Source organism: Anas platyrhynchos, chromosome 6 (genome assembly GCF_047663525.1).
Source record: "Anas platyrhynchos isolate ZD024472 breed Pekin duck chromosome 6, IASCAAS_PekinDuck_T2T, whole genome shotgun sequence".
Lineage (NCBI taxonomy): Eukaryota > Metazoa > Chordata > Aves > Anseriformes > Anatidae > Anas > Anas platyrhynchos.
This window is the reverse complement of record NC_092592.1, coordinates 24,783,685-24,798,233: the sequence shown is the minus strand read 5'-3', so window position 1 is coordinate 24,798,233 and position 14,549 is coordinate 24,783,685. Positions and strand designations below refer to the sequence as shown.

Below are 14,549 nucleotides of genomic sequence, written 5' to 3'. Positions count from 1 at the left end.
TGTCTGAAATTAAATTGCTTTTGGTCCTGTAATTTAAGTGATGTGCCACATAAAATAGTCATTGTGTGCTGGCACGTTGGCAATCCTCAACCAGCAGCCAGTCCCAATACCACCTGGGGGTCTTCCACCAGCCCTGCCCCTCAAAAAAAAAAAAAAAAAAATTGGGGAAAGAGTGGCCAGAGCACAGTAATATTCCAGCTTTGCCTCACATATTTCTCACACATAGGGGATGGGTTAGATGTGAAAAGCAGTTTAAGATCAGGCTTTGCCGTACAGGTACTGCATGAAGCTGTTCTAACCTTTAAAACTGACCACAACTGAAACTGATGTCATTTTTTTCTTCTCTTTACTGAACAGACACCTTGATTCAGTAGCGTACCCTTGATCCAGTGTCCTTTAGGAGTTATGGAAATATATCAGGTTATTTCAGTGAGCCTTAAATCAATCCTAGATACATCTTCACATTTTGCAAATTGTTGCACAGAGCTGGACATTAGCTGAAACTGACTCCATGCATGTCTCAACTTTAGGGAGCTTAAGAAAACATTTCTCCTGTTATGTAATCATAATTGCATTCAACCCACAAGACAAACCTAGATTTAGAACATCAGATATGCCTTATTTCAGTGTTTATATTATTATTTAGGTTATTTATACCCCTGACTGTAGTACTATATAACATTGTCTGTGATTTGACGCAGCAAATCTTGACATTACAGAGTAATGTACACCCAGCACAGGAAACAACAGCAGATGGCCTTTCTCAAACAGATAGGCTTTATTGTTTTTTCCTGTGCCTTGAACATTCCAAAAATTGATGTTCTATACAACTCATATATGTCTGGCATTATACAACAAAGAAACATCTCCCTCTACATTTGACCAAACTTTTCTAAGAACAGACGTCCTGCAGCCAGGCACTGATATTATTCAACAGTCAAAGATTAGTCCATCATTCCATACGACTGCAAAGCCCAAAGTGCATAAATCAGAAAAATACAGTGTAGCTTAATGCCTTTTTCCTCTTTATTACATCTTCTAGAATGTAAATATCTTTGAAAGTAACTATAATACGAACAAATTGGAAACAATTCCCACAGGTGAAAGGAACAAATGCTTCAATGTCCTTTATGCAGCTGGATAATGAAAAAACAACTTCTCTTCACTCTTTTTCCATCAATGCAAAATTAATCAACAAAAAATGTCTATTCCAAATTTTCTTATTTTCCCTTACATAGTTCAACCACCAGTATGACTTCCTATTTCAGAACAACAGATAAAAATATATGTGGTTTAAAGAATAATGGAAGGGGAAATCAAACAAACAGTAAGACTACCCAAAAGACACCTAAACCAAATCTGATTCCAGGGAAAAGCAAATAAAATAGTTTCTCTTGTACATCTGTAGAAAAATTTTGCAGACCCGCTATTTCATTTTGATATGGAGCTGGAGTGACTTACATTAACTCCCAAAAGAACTTCAGAAGTCTCAGATAATCTGGATGACCAGATCAGCAACCACACCCTCTTACATGATGACATTAACTCAAGAACAGCTCATCAACCTAGTGCTTTCAAAATTTTCCAGTGTGAATTTGCACTTCCACATTTTCATCTGTCCTGAGCAAATGACAGCAGTGCACACATCTGAACACATTGTAATCTTTAAAATTGCGATACCTCAGGAAGGGTGGGTCAGTTAGACAGTCTACTTGCCTGCTACTAGTTGCCTCTGAAGTCCTTTGTTTCCCCCAGTTCTAACAAGTTGGACAATAATAGCCTCCCATCTTTTCCCACTCCAGCAAGAGCAAGACATCTAATATTCAGTTGATATACTATCTTAGACTAATTCTAAGCTTTAGCTAAACTTCAAGCTTTAGGCAGTTGGTCTCTTGTTTTCCCTAAAGTGATCCTGTTCACTGGATGTTTCACTCCTCCCTTAACAGAAGGACAGAACTGCTGAGGTTGGAAGCTCTCTGGATCATCTAGCTCAACTCCACTACCCAAACAGTCTCAGCTACAACAGGTCACCCAGGACCATATCCAGTCTGGTTTTGATCACATGGCTACCCAATGGCTGAAGTCAAGTTTTCAAATGTAATAAGGGTGCTTCAAGGTCATCGCTAAATCTCATCTGTATGACTTGGAAGGGTCTTGGAGAAAGCCTTCCCTCCTCTACCCTCCCATCATGTCTTTCAACAATTTGTTGCTGTTCAATCCTTTCCTGCAAGGTCTTCTACTCTGCTTGTTTCTGATATGTATCTAGACACCCAGATTTCTGCACCAGGACTGTGGATGCCTATGAAGAAGTTCTGTTCCTCTGAACTCTTTAGACTTTTTTTTTTTAAACTTCAAGGCAGAATTGCCTGCAATCTCCCTCCACATCATGACTTTAAAGGTGACAGGGAGTCCTTTCCTTCCCGCATAGCTGTTAAGACCTTCTGTCATCTATTCATCTTCAAAGGACACTGCCCTTTGCTGGAGTTCTTTCAGCCTTCTTACTCTTGCCTGAGCAGACAGCATTGAATTCCAGCTCAACACTGGTCTCCTGACACCACCAAGTGGCACATCTTTAGACATAGGATAGTTTCTGCTTTTGAATGGCTCAATAAATCTTCTGACCTTTTTTTTCAATCAGGTGTTTTGGCTGTAGACAGCAACTGAGTGTTGCTTCTTAACTCCGCATACATACCTTCCTGGCGATCTCCAAGACTTACACACCTATGGTGCTCAGCCAGGCAGGTCTCAAAGTTTTCCAGCTTTGCTGAAGTAATACAGTAACAACAAAAAAATCCCGTCCTGTCACAAACAGTTCTGTTTTATCACTAAATAAGATATCAAAAGATAAACGTAACTCCTACCTACCTCCAGAAGCAGATTTTAAATCACTTCAAGTATACCATATCTGTACTAGGTCTACAATACTTTCTTATCAGAAATCAAAAGGGAAATACTTAGTTTATCATCATGAAATGACCAATCTACGGATGACCAACTATTAAACATAGTATTGCATTTGAGCCAAAGCTAATTAATCCGTTAGTGGTGTGGTTAGCACTTCCTCTTAGCTGCCCAAATAACCAAGAGAAGTGAAACTTCACACCCATTCCTGGATCTGAAAATGCCAACTCACATTACCAACCACTTTATTACTCCCTCTCTGTTAGCAGGTAGCAACTTGCACTGAACTCCTTAGCATATCAAGTCCTCCATCTGCTTACATGCTATGTCTACTGAGTTCCAAGGAAGCCTAGTGATTTTAACCAGGAATTTTAACAAGTTACGATTCAAGCCATTAAATTTTTCTGGCTTATTTTTAAGGGCTTCTTTGGCAGAGATTTATATTGATTATTCTCAGCAGCAAACTTGACCCCACACTGCGGTTTTAATTTCTATATTCACCTTTTCTTTTTCAGTATGTAAGTTTCATTTTAGTTTCTATGCTACAAGACCTAACAGCGACCTTCTGTTATTTGCTCTGTGTTTGAAAATTTTTATTAAGAGTAAGCCAACTATTTTTATCTTCTTTAGTTATTTGATAATACTTATGGCACAAACAAAAAACAAATCATGGATGCTATTTTGTGCAAAGCAGAAAAACCCCAAACTGAATCTTAACCAGGCTTGATTTTCTGTTACAAAGTATGTAAAGGAAAGCTTGCCATCATGCCACACAGACTTCGAAGTCACACTAAAGGATCCAACTGCAGGACAATTCAAACAATCTAGGAATTATTTAACTATGGAAAATACTTAAACATGATTAATAATTTGCTGCACTGTTAGTTTGTGGCTGCATTTTGCTACTTGATAAAAGGGTGTGCACAGTGTTTTTCTTCTGTGTTGCTATGTTACTAACAACGCAAAGAACCTGGAGAAACACATAATCACAACCCTTTCCTTCAAATAGAATGAAAATCACTTCACTCAGACAAAACTGTAACTTCCTGTTAATTTTTGTTGTTTTTTTTAACTTCACAGGGACAACTGAAGGATTTTTGTTGTTGTTTCATTTTTTAGACTGCATAAAGGTGTGTGTTCTGAGAGTTTGAAATCTTTTTACTAACATTATTAGACATAATAGAAAACAGATGTGTTCTCTTTTCAGACATCTTTACACTGGAAAATCTAGCTTAACACAGATCATATGAGTTCTATTTTACTCCTATGGTGATCCATCTGCATACATGTGAGTGTGGTTTGCTTTATTTATCTTTTCCAACGACTGTCTTTTTACCATCAAGAGCACGCATTTAATCTATCTGCAAAAGTTTAGTGATCTTGTAAATGAAGCAGCAAATTCTACCTCCAGGAAAAGAGGAATGGAAAAATATTCAAATGTTCTTTTAAGCCTGTTTTATAGAAACATGCCAAAGCCATGAGTCAAGTGTTTTGGCACAGAGTAAAAAAAGAATAACATCCACTGTGCTCCTCCTCCTGTGTCAGTACAGGAAAGTTCCTCCAGAACAGAGAAAATAAGGCCAAAGACAGATTCTGTAGTTTCTTGTCAGTGCTTTCTCAGGCAACACAATCCCCTACACATACGTTTTACAATCAAAAACTAAATCCCAGCTCAATCTAGTCTTTAAAATGAAGTAAAATGATAAATAAAATCATGAACCTTTACAGAAAAGATTATTGATTTAGACTCAAATCTCATTACATTAAGCACAAGACGTACCTCTGAAGTTAATGGATCTGCTCATGAATAACATCAAAGACCATGACAAACACTGCTTGACTGAAATAATGGGCCATTAGTTCAGTTAACAACAACATTACATCTAAATATTAATACAAAATAACCCTGCTCTGCCTTTATTTATTATTTATTTTTTCACTGTAATTTATAATGACAGTAGTGAGAACCTTAGGTAGACATTCAACTCCATCTTTCCAATCCTAAACTAGCATGCAAACAATGCAATGCAATGTCATTTGCGTGCCCCTTTTGCTGAGCATCTTTTTGGAATGCTGCAGCACTGTAAATATGTGCTGGACTGCCCTGAGGTCTGTGCAAGGCTATTTTGTCCTTACTTTGGCTACCTACCTTAGTGAGCAATAAATTAATAGAAGAATTAACTGTAGAGGTTTTCAACATAAATTCTCAAAGAAATGTATAGAAAAAACAGAATTGGCAGGGTGACTTCCTTGCAGTAGAAGACTTCTGCAAACCTTTTGAGGATTTCAATAGTTCCCTAATTATAAATGTAATGTAAAACTCCCTCTTCTTGTAAGTCAGCAAAAGCTGAGACTGATGAAATGAGAAAGTAAGGCTTAGTTTTCGGAGCAATGCCTCATTTATTCTCTTTGAGAACTAAAAATCTGCATTCTTCTTTATTATATATAAACAGGTATAATAACCTGAAGAAAAAAAGACAGATATAATTTCTGGCATATTTATGCACTTTGAAGAATAAATATACCAATATTACTGTGCTTGGATGAGTACAAGATCTTGTCTTTAAAAAATAAATTGTTATTTAAAAAAACACAATTGTTATTATTATTTTTTTTAAAAGAATTATTAATTCAAATATGTTTTAGTTCCTGTCATGGTTTAACCCAGTCAGCAGGTAAACACCACACAGCCATTCGCTCTGAAACCAGGACAGTCCCATTAGCCTTTAAAGGTATTTAATAGTATGTATGCCCTATAAAACCTCTTAGGCTATGATTGAGACCACCTTGGTACAAACTACTATCAGATTATTCTGAAGAATGGATGAATACCAACACAGAACAGTTATTTTCTCAAGTGCTTAGACCTTAAGGTTCACCTGCAATACAGGTCTCTGAAGTATGAAGCCAGAAAAATCACTTTGATTATTATGAGCAGCCCTAAAACAAAACTCCCCAGACAAACCAACTCTCTCTACTCTACCAGATGTATATTGAACTAAAGCCATGAAGAAACAATAAACAGAAAACCTGTCAGCATTTACAGCAAAATCTAAAACAAAACAAAACAAAAAATAACTCAGTAAATAGAACCAGTAACTCTAAAACCTTCCCCAACTCAGTATTAGTAAATAGGATCAGTAACTCTCCAGAGGTTATGCATACATGCGAGTAGTGTCTGGGAAGCTTAATGCGGATCTTTTTCTACCTCTTTCATACGCTCCTTTATCTAAATGTTCATTAATACCAAATCTCTTCCGCTGTTACAGTGCTTCCTGTCTTTAAAAGATACCTGAGATGACATTTCCTATTATCTTCCTACAGTCAGGAAGCCTGTTCATGTACTCCCACTTCTAACACCGCTTATCCTGCTTCCCTGTCAATAACCCTTCCAAATACATTACATGCTACTAATATGTTCAAATATGTTTTTTATTATTATTATTATTTGTTTTTCTTTTGTTTAGGATTTATTTTCAAAGAGTAAAACTTTGTAGATGTTGCTCTGTGTTTGGTCTAGACTTTACACATTTCTGCACTGTTCCATGCATGGAACTCATTTTCCCACAGGATTTTACTGGTTTACTTTTTTTTATTTACACGGTATAGGTAAGTGGCAGACCGTGCATAAACAGAAGGAACACAGACAGGCATTTGCATAAACTGGGGGTTAAGCTCTACAGACATGAGTCCAGGTGACATTTACAAACAGGGTTTGAAAAAAAAAAAAAAAAAACGCAAAAAAAAACAAAAACACACACAAAAAACACACAAAAAACACGTTTGCTTAAGTTTGAACCCATGTACAGAACAGAACATTTTAGGGCTTCAGATAAACACCTTCTCTGATATGGTGATATTCTGTAAAATCCATTACAAAATTCTGATCCCTGGCAAGCTTTCCTCTATAAAGTTGTGTGGTTTCTGGGATTTCCCTGAAGTAAGAAGCACACAATATATTCCTACTTTACTGACCTAATGGAATCTCAGCAATGAGAGACTTGAGGGCATCTGCTTGCCTAACAGTGATTTGAAAGTCAAGTCTGATGAGGTACTGTAAAAACCTCAAGTGCAATTTACATGTTGGGAGGAGGCAGAAAGCTGTAAAGAAAATCTAGAATGGAAGTGGACTACTATCAATAGATGTGAACGTATACAGCATCATAAAAAAAGAAATCCAAATTTACCACAAAAGAGAAGATGATGACATTATATCATAATCCCTTTCAAAACAGCAACAGGCAATGCTACTTTGCATTGATGTGGAGGAACAGGACTGACCAGAAGAGAAATTAATCCTTTTTCAAAAATCTAGTACAAAGTAGTAGGGAACTGGCATTTCATTGTGGATAAGTTGTGGGTATTTTTTTCCACAGATTTTAAAAAATCCTCTCTGAGTTGGAAAGTGGATGTTTGTCCAAATGTACTTATTTAGTTTTTTAGAGAAAAGCAGAGATCAGCAGAAGAGCATACACACTATGGGATACATATGGCACATACCACTGTGGGATAGATAAAGATTAAACATTCATAAAGCTTTAACTTTCTAGGAGCATTAAGAACTCCTAGGCTTTGCCAGAGCTTTTAGAACAAGCATGTTTGGATACGGAAGTATACACTATATCCCTGTGACAAATTCCCTGAAAGAAAAGCTTTCTGATAGCTTACCCTCACTGAAGAACTTAACCTTCCCCTACAACTGATTTTAGAGAGCAGATTTATTTCTCTGTGACCAACAGCAGGCAAACCATGAGAGGCTTCCAACAACTTCACCAAATTTTCTGTAATTTATGTCTTCATTACTGGAAGGATCTGTGTGCATTGCTTTAAGTTGTCCTGTACACCACTAATTCTAATAATAAATTAAAGCTGAATTTCTACAAAACAACACAAGAGATTTTAAAAGTAAACAAACAAAACAACCAAACTTCATTTTTTTGAAGCACCAATTTTTCAACAGCCACCATAAAAAGGTCCTATCCACTGAATTCATAGGATCAAAATTCATTTTAAAAAGGTAAGCTTGAAAAATAAATGAATTACTTTTTAAAGTTAGTGGGACAAGAATGCTTTGTTAGTTATATATTTATTTACTACATGTTCCTGTTCTGTAAGAGTATAAACCCATGAAAAATGTTGAAATACCAACATGGATATCTGACAACATTTCAGTACTCTAAAACGTTTTATAACGTCCTCTCCTTTCATATAAATATAGCAGCTTCAAGTTAATTCTTCATGAAGAATATTTTTGTCTGAGCATCAAAAGCCTAACAAAAACAACTGCATAATTAATAAAACTTTCCTTTGACCTCTCACAACAAGAAAAAAAAAAAAAAAAAAGATCAGCAGCCTTGGATCCCATGAGGCTTGACTTTTGGACTCCTGAAGAATGCAGAAGCTGATGTTAAATTTACGGAAGTTCTACATATTGCACTAGGAGAGTTTAGGTTTCTAAAGTATGATTCAAGCCTACTAGAATATATTAACAGCACAGACCCAAACAGAAATATAAGAGGAAGGAAAAAGCCTTAAATACCTACCACTAAGGTTATTTAACTTTTCTCAGAAGACTATCAGAAAATACTTTCTTTTCCTAACAAAAACAAATAATAATAAAAAAAAACAGCAAAACAAAAACAAAAAATCCTCAATCTGTTTTTAAGAGTCTTTTTATAACAAAACTGACGTGGAGGTAGCAACAGCACTGCCAGTCTTCCATATATGTACTGAGCCTGAGGTTTACAACATTCACCTAGCAGTTTGAGACTGAGATTCAGTTCCTTGCTGAGTGTGAGGGAATTTACCCTCATGCTGAATAGTGTTCTACATGTTGATCTTAGGGAAATTACTCTTGTTTTCAAGTTCAAGTCTTTTACTGACTGCCTGGAGAACTCAAGATTCACTAAGTCAGGAAGAATACAATAGGAACATGACTCCACTGGCTAGGACATTCAAAAGAACAAGAACATGAATTTCATTCCCAAGACACTTTGTGTATTTCATCAAACATATTAATCTTGATGATTAAGTCACTCTTAGAGTGACTTAGGAGACTGAGATCTAGCACTTCAATCCTAATCCCTTCAGACAAGGTAGGAAAACGAATTTAGGCTTCCACTTTTCATTGACAAGACTTTAATAAGTGTCATAAAATGGATCTTTAAAAAATCTCACCTAGAGGCTATGAGCCTTAACTGCGTTTTTGTATTTTGTGGGGTTTTTGTTAGCCACTCTCTGGGAATGCCTAGTTACAGTTCTTCAGGGCTACTTTTTGACATTTTTAAACTATAGTAGTCTTGGATACTGCAGTACACAGTTATGCAAGATGACAACATGCTCCAGGTATCCAGAGTCACATAAATCTAGTTACACAAGAACCCTAATTACAAGGAAGCACCAACTGAATCACAGCAGCTTTTCAAATGACAGTAATAGCCGTAGGGATCTAAATTTTATCCAAATTCTTCCTTAAACACCTTGGATTTAGCTCTAGCATTTCTAAAATTAAGTCTAAAAGGATTCCTTCACATTAGCAGTCAAACTGGTGAAGGATGGGAAACCTGCTGGCTTACTGGCTACAGGTAGTTACTACATCAGAAAACATTTAATTGCATTCATCATTTCTCTCCAGCAGCTATCAGTTCTACTTTCCCCCTGAACTTCTGCAGAGAAAGTTGTGTTTGATATTCCAAAAAAAGTACATACTTGTTTTGTCCAATTGTTTCAAAATCCTTCACAATAATTGTCAGGGAAGATGAACTATCCAGAGCAATTCCTTTCAAGTCAAATTCAAGTATCTGAATTTAAAAAAAAAAAAAAAGGTGAAAAACAAAATCATAAGTTACACAGAAATTCATTAAGTGGGGTAGCATATACAATAAAATTATTCAGAAATAAATTTTGCATTTAGTTAGAAATAGATCAGATCAGTTTGCATTTGCAAAAGCAAAATTAGAAGTCTTGGAATATGCTCATAGCACATTCTTGAGTTGCTAGTTACTATTAACAATAACAGAAAAATACATCAATTGTTCAATACTGAGATATTATTTCTTTTGCAGTTCTACTTCCTCATACTAACATAAGTATTTGTGTTCACAGGCTCTGACACAATTCTCCTTCAAAACTGCTTGAAGTCAGTTGTTAAATTTAGACAAGTATTCGTAGGTTCCCTTTCTTTGAAGTTCTATCTATAAAATGTAAGAATAATCTTTAACTTCTGGTTGTAAATAACATACTAAGAAAGTATTTTCCCCAAGAAAAATACTATTGAAGATGCAACATAGGAGCAGCCCTACACATAAACTACAAGGATATTCAATTCATAATTCATTCTAATTTTGCGACTTTTTTTCTTAGAATACATTAAAGTATCCGATTATGTACCCATATATATGACTAAATGGCTGGGGGAGAAGGGAAGGAAGGGAGAAAACAAACAAACAAACAAACAAACAACAAAACATAAGCCAGAAATTCACCAGATGCTCATTTACTTTTACCTAAAAATATTACTTAATGCATTGTAATACATGGCACAAGATAAATCCACTCATCTGTGTTTGCTAATACCTTGTAAGAACACACATCACTATCTCTTGTTTCTTATATTCTTAACTGTAGAAATTGACTTAAAAATTTTTACAAGCATTTGTACTATAAAAGATCAAGAATTAATTAAAGTAAAAATTACCTCATTCCAAACAGGATTGAGTTCACTGTCAATTTTCTTTGTTTTCTTTTTTTCATCTGTAAATACAAATAAAGCATTATGATTTGCTTTCACTAAAGCATTGCAAGTACCAGAATTCTTCCTTTCATTTTTCAGAAGGAAGCTTGAGATTTAAACCAAACTTTCCAATTCTTTTTGCCTCTTCCAGTACCTATTTCACAGTCAAAAAGTTCCCTGGGCAATTTGAGAGGTTGTTGAGGTTGTTTGAGGGGCTTTTTATTCTGTTATGTTAAAGCACTGCTATATGTACTCCCACAAAGAAAAAAAAAAAGATTGTTTAGGTACCTCAACCTTTTCTGAACTTTGACTACCACTTCAGTACTGATTTAAAAACACAAACTTAAAAGGCCTGGAGACATCCAACTGAACAGTAACCTCAAAGGGATGGAACTTAATTAGTAAAGAAAATATGCTACACATTTTCTGTATCAGTGTTACACAGTATTTCTAAGTGCATAACTATGAAATAGTATCACTGAAAAAAAAATCTTCAGAATGTATTACAATGCCAACACTTTCTGCTTTAAGTGAGCAATATTAACAAAAATAGAGGAAACACAGTCCTTCCTCAAAAAAATAAATAAAATAAATAAATAAATGAATGAAAAAAAAAAGCTTACAGAGCTCATGTAAACGTATCACTTTACGATCTTTTATTGTAGCCTAAAAGTTACAATTTTTCCATACTTCCATGGTAAAACTTGCATTTGGTCAACCTACAAATGACAGAGGAGGGTGGGATTGTAAACTACTTAGAGAGTGACATTTCTGTTCAAGCTCCTTCTCCTGAGAACAATACAACCTAAGTGCTGCAGAGGACATTTGCAGGTCCTTCTAAAAACAAGTGAAATAATTCTATTGTTACAACGCCTTCAAAGCAGGTAACAAATTATAGCTTTATTTTTAAGTTTTAGTTGTATTATACACATACAGCTCCAATGGAAAAAGTTCTTACCTAACACTTGGGAGCACTAAACACCAGCAAACAAACAGATCTCTGAACAGAAATGTCATATGGTAGTGACAACAAATGAGTAAAGCTAAATAATGTTAGTACAATAGCTGAGTTTAAGGAGTACAGTAAATGTAGTTACATTTTTATTACTTGCAAATTATGGCCATACTTTGCCAGGAAAACTTTGTAAAAGCCTGGGAAGCAAGAGTAAAGATACGCCACGTGGGCAATGTCATTTCATACACAGTATTCAAGCAGAAGACTGTGGTGACTCTTTCTGCTGGATGAGGATGGGATGTACAAAAAAAAAAAGTCATCCCAGAATGCAAATGGTGAGAACTGACTCATATTTATGTAACAGGAATTGTCTACAATTTATTCAGGATATTGACTCACATCATACCACAAAGGAAAGAGCATTCATAACCTACCACGCTTAACTCACATTTTGCGGAACAAAGAAGTAATTATCATGCCAGTAAGGGAAATCCAACTCTATTGTGCATAAACAAAAGTTATCTAATAGAAGTTAAAGCACTCTCAAAACTGAATAACCTGAACATCTGGGGTTTGGGCTTGGTACTCCAAGTCATCCCACAAATAGGAGCTGACAATCAGAGAAAAGACTTTCTCAACGCTCTTGGAAAAAGGAACAGTTGCAGCTGTTTGTAATGGAGACAATGAATCACAGACCTGATCCTGAGAGAAGTGGTGAATAAAAGTCCTATGATCCCCGCCTAAGCTCAGATGTAACTGTAACATACGGAAAGCCCTAGCTTTAACAGTAGTCAAGATAATTCTTAACAAGGAATGAAATTTTCCCACTGTGGACTATCAATTTTCATAAAAACCAGAGAATAAGATTTATGATTCCACTGACAGTACACATATTCTAGACTATACCAAGGAAAAACATTTTGTGTTGCATGATTGCATGAAAGTTGGATGAAAAACACTAGGAAGCAGGGCTTACGTTGGTATTCAGCTGTAACTTTAGTCAAAGTGTAGCATTCTTATTTCATAAGCACGTATTTTGCACATATTTTCTCCACTTTCTTTTTTCTTTCTTTGCCAACTTTATATTTATTATACTTCAATTATTCTTCCAATTAACCTTTTTTTTTTTCTTTGTAAATTGTTGGCAAGCACCTTCTTCCCTCCAAAGGTATCTTGCCATTTCTTTGCCATGCAGGATAAGATGGCCTGCCCAGTTTTCCCAGGGTCTCACATTAAATTTTAGATCCTTGGTCTGTCTCTTTCTACTGGTAATGAGCCCACATACAGTAGCCAAGACTGTAAGCCAAACCACAATAAATTTAAGACAGGGTCAGTCATTATTTTTAGTTTGGCTCTACCAAGAAATAAGTACAAAATTATAACGGATACAGGTAGGACACTCTACACATCTGTTTCATTAAACAAATGTGGTAACCTCCATACTGTAAAATAAATCTTTCTTTGCTTTATCTTGATGGAGGCATCACACTACCACAGGCTATTCAACAGTCTCCACTGGAAATATTTCAACATAAGAAGAATTTTGTGATAGTCAGTGAGATGGCAGCAAAAAAAATAAAAATCATTCTGATCTGTTTTAGAATTGTTCTATCATTACAAAGGTAATTATATTCTTCAACCAGTGGATATATCTTATGTTCTTCTGCTAGAACAGTCCTAAATCTGAAATTCAAAAGAGTATCACATTCCAGTACACTAAGTTTTTTTACCGAAGTGTTGTGAATGAAGCATTAAGATTGCATGGTTTTAGCAACTGCAGGAGGAAACATGGAGACCTCCAAAGGCCAGGAAATGCAAGTTAGGGTAATCAAAATCTCTGCAAAGCAAAAAATATGTTTTTGTGAACAATTACACTCTAATAGTCCTTTCTTTCACACACTGAAATATGTACTAACATATTGCTGCAGGCCTGCTGGAAAGCTCTTAGATTTAAAACTAATGGAACAAGATGTTATGTTCAGGTTGACCTAATAAAACTGAATGCTGTTTCATGTCAGCTTTTAATGACAAAAGCTAAGTAATAGTCAAAAATGAACAAAACACTAAATATCCTACTCCTGACTGCACATATAAACAATTATATCATTTTTTTTTTTTTGCATCCAAAGCCATGAATCTTATACATTTTTCTCCAGTTTGATATATCTAACTGGATTAATCATTATCATTTCATGCCACTTTAGCAAATGGCAACACTTTTTCTTATTAATTTGATGAATACTTTGTCTCACATAAAGTGATGGCAAACTCAGAATTCTGCAGTAACAGCACTGAGTTTCAGATGGCAATACTAGTTTACTCTCAAGGGCGTAGCTCTGTTTGAACAATGAGTTGTTCTTAAGGTAAATAAATGAAACATTCCAATCCACTGGACTGGAGAGAAATGTGTTAAAAATGTCAAAAGCTTGCACAAAAAGCCTCTATTGTAAATAAAGCATCCAAATGGAAACAGCTGCCTATTTCCTCTTGATATGTACTTAGCATTACATTGTGCTGACTGTAGATAGTCTATAATGAACTTAGCTCTACAAGTATTAATGAAGTCTGTTCTATACATAAATAAAACTATACTAACACATGCACGTTAGCATATAAAGTGTTTTCAGGATAACTTACATACTAATACCTGTAGGTTCATGGCCTGTTTTATGATATGGCTGTGAAGATCTAATCCTGAGAGATATTATTTTCAATGAAGTCTTAAGATTACTTAACCTTGACACGAGGGGAGGCTATGTAAGCTCAATTTTGAAAAAGCTAAAGAAGAAAACACTGTTTAACAAAATGTGAACTTCCAGAACAATTTTCTGTCAGATAATTAGAGTACTGTACTCTGATACTTCTCCATGAGTACTCCACAGTGCTGAGTCAACCAAGAACATCAAAACGCACTGCAGGACTAACTTGGGCTTCTGAGTTTCTTTCCTGTCTGGGAAATAG

The 14,549-nt window shown here is 35.4% G+C and overlaps 1 protein-coding gene across 12 annotated transcripts in view; it reads right to left on the bottom strand.

The window, feature by feature from the left end:
- Window positions 1–14,549, bottom strand: part of MYOF (myoferlin) — a 73,013-nt gene that overhangs the window by 55,160 nt on the left and 3,304 nt on the right. For all 12 annotated transcript variants that reach the window (XM_072039623.1, XM_072039627.1, XM_021268205.4 and 9 more), the window contains 2 exons: window positions 10,598–10,653; window positions 9,610–9,701 (listed from right to left, as the gene is read on the bottom strand). In XM_072039623.1, coding sequence (XP_071895724.1) covers window positions 9,610–9,701; window positions 10,598–10,653 — 148 coding nt within the window. The remainder of the gene's footprint in view (window positions 1–9,609; window positions 9,702–10,597; window positions 10,654–14,549) is intronic.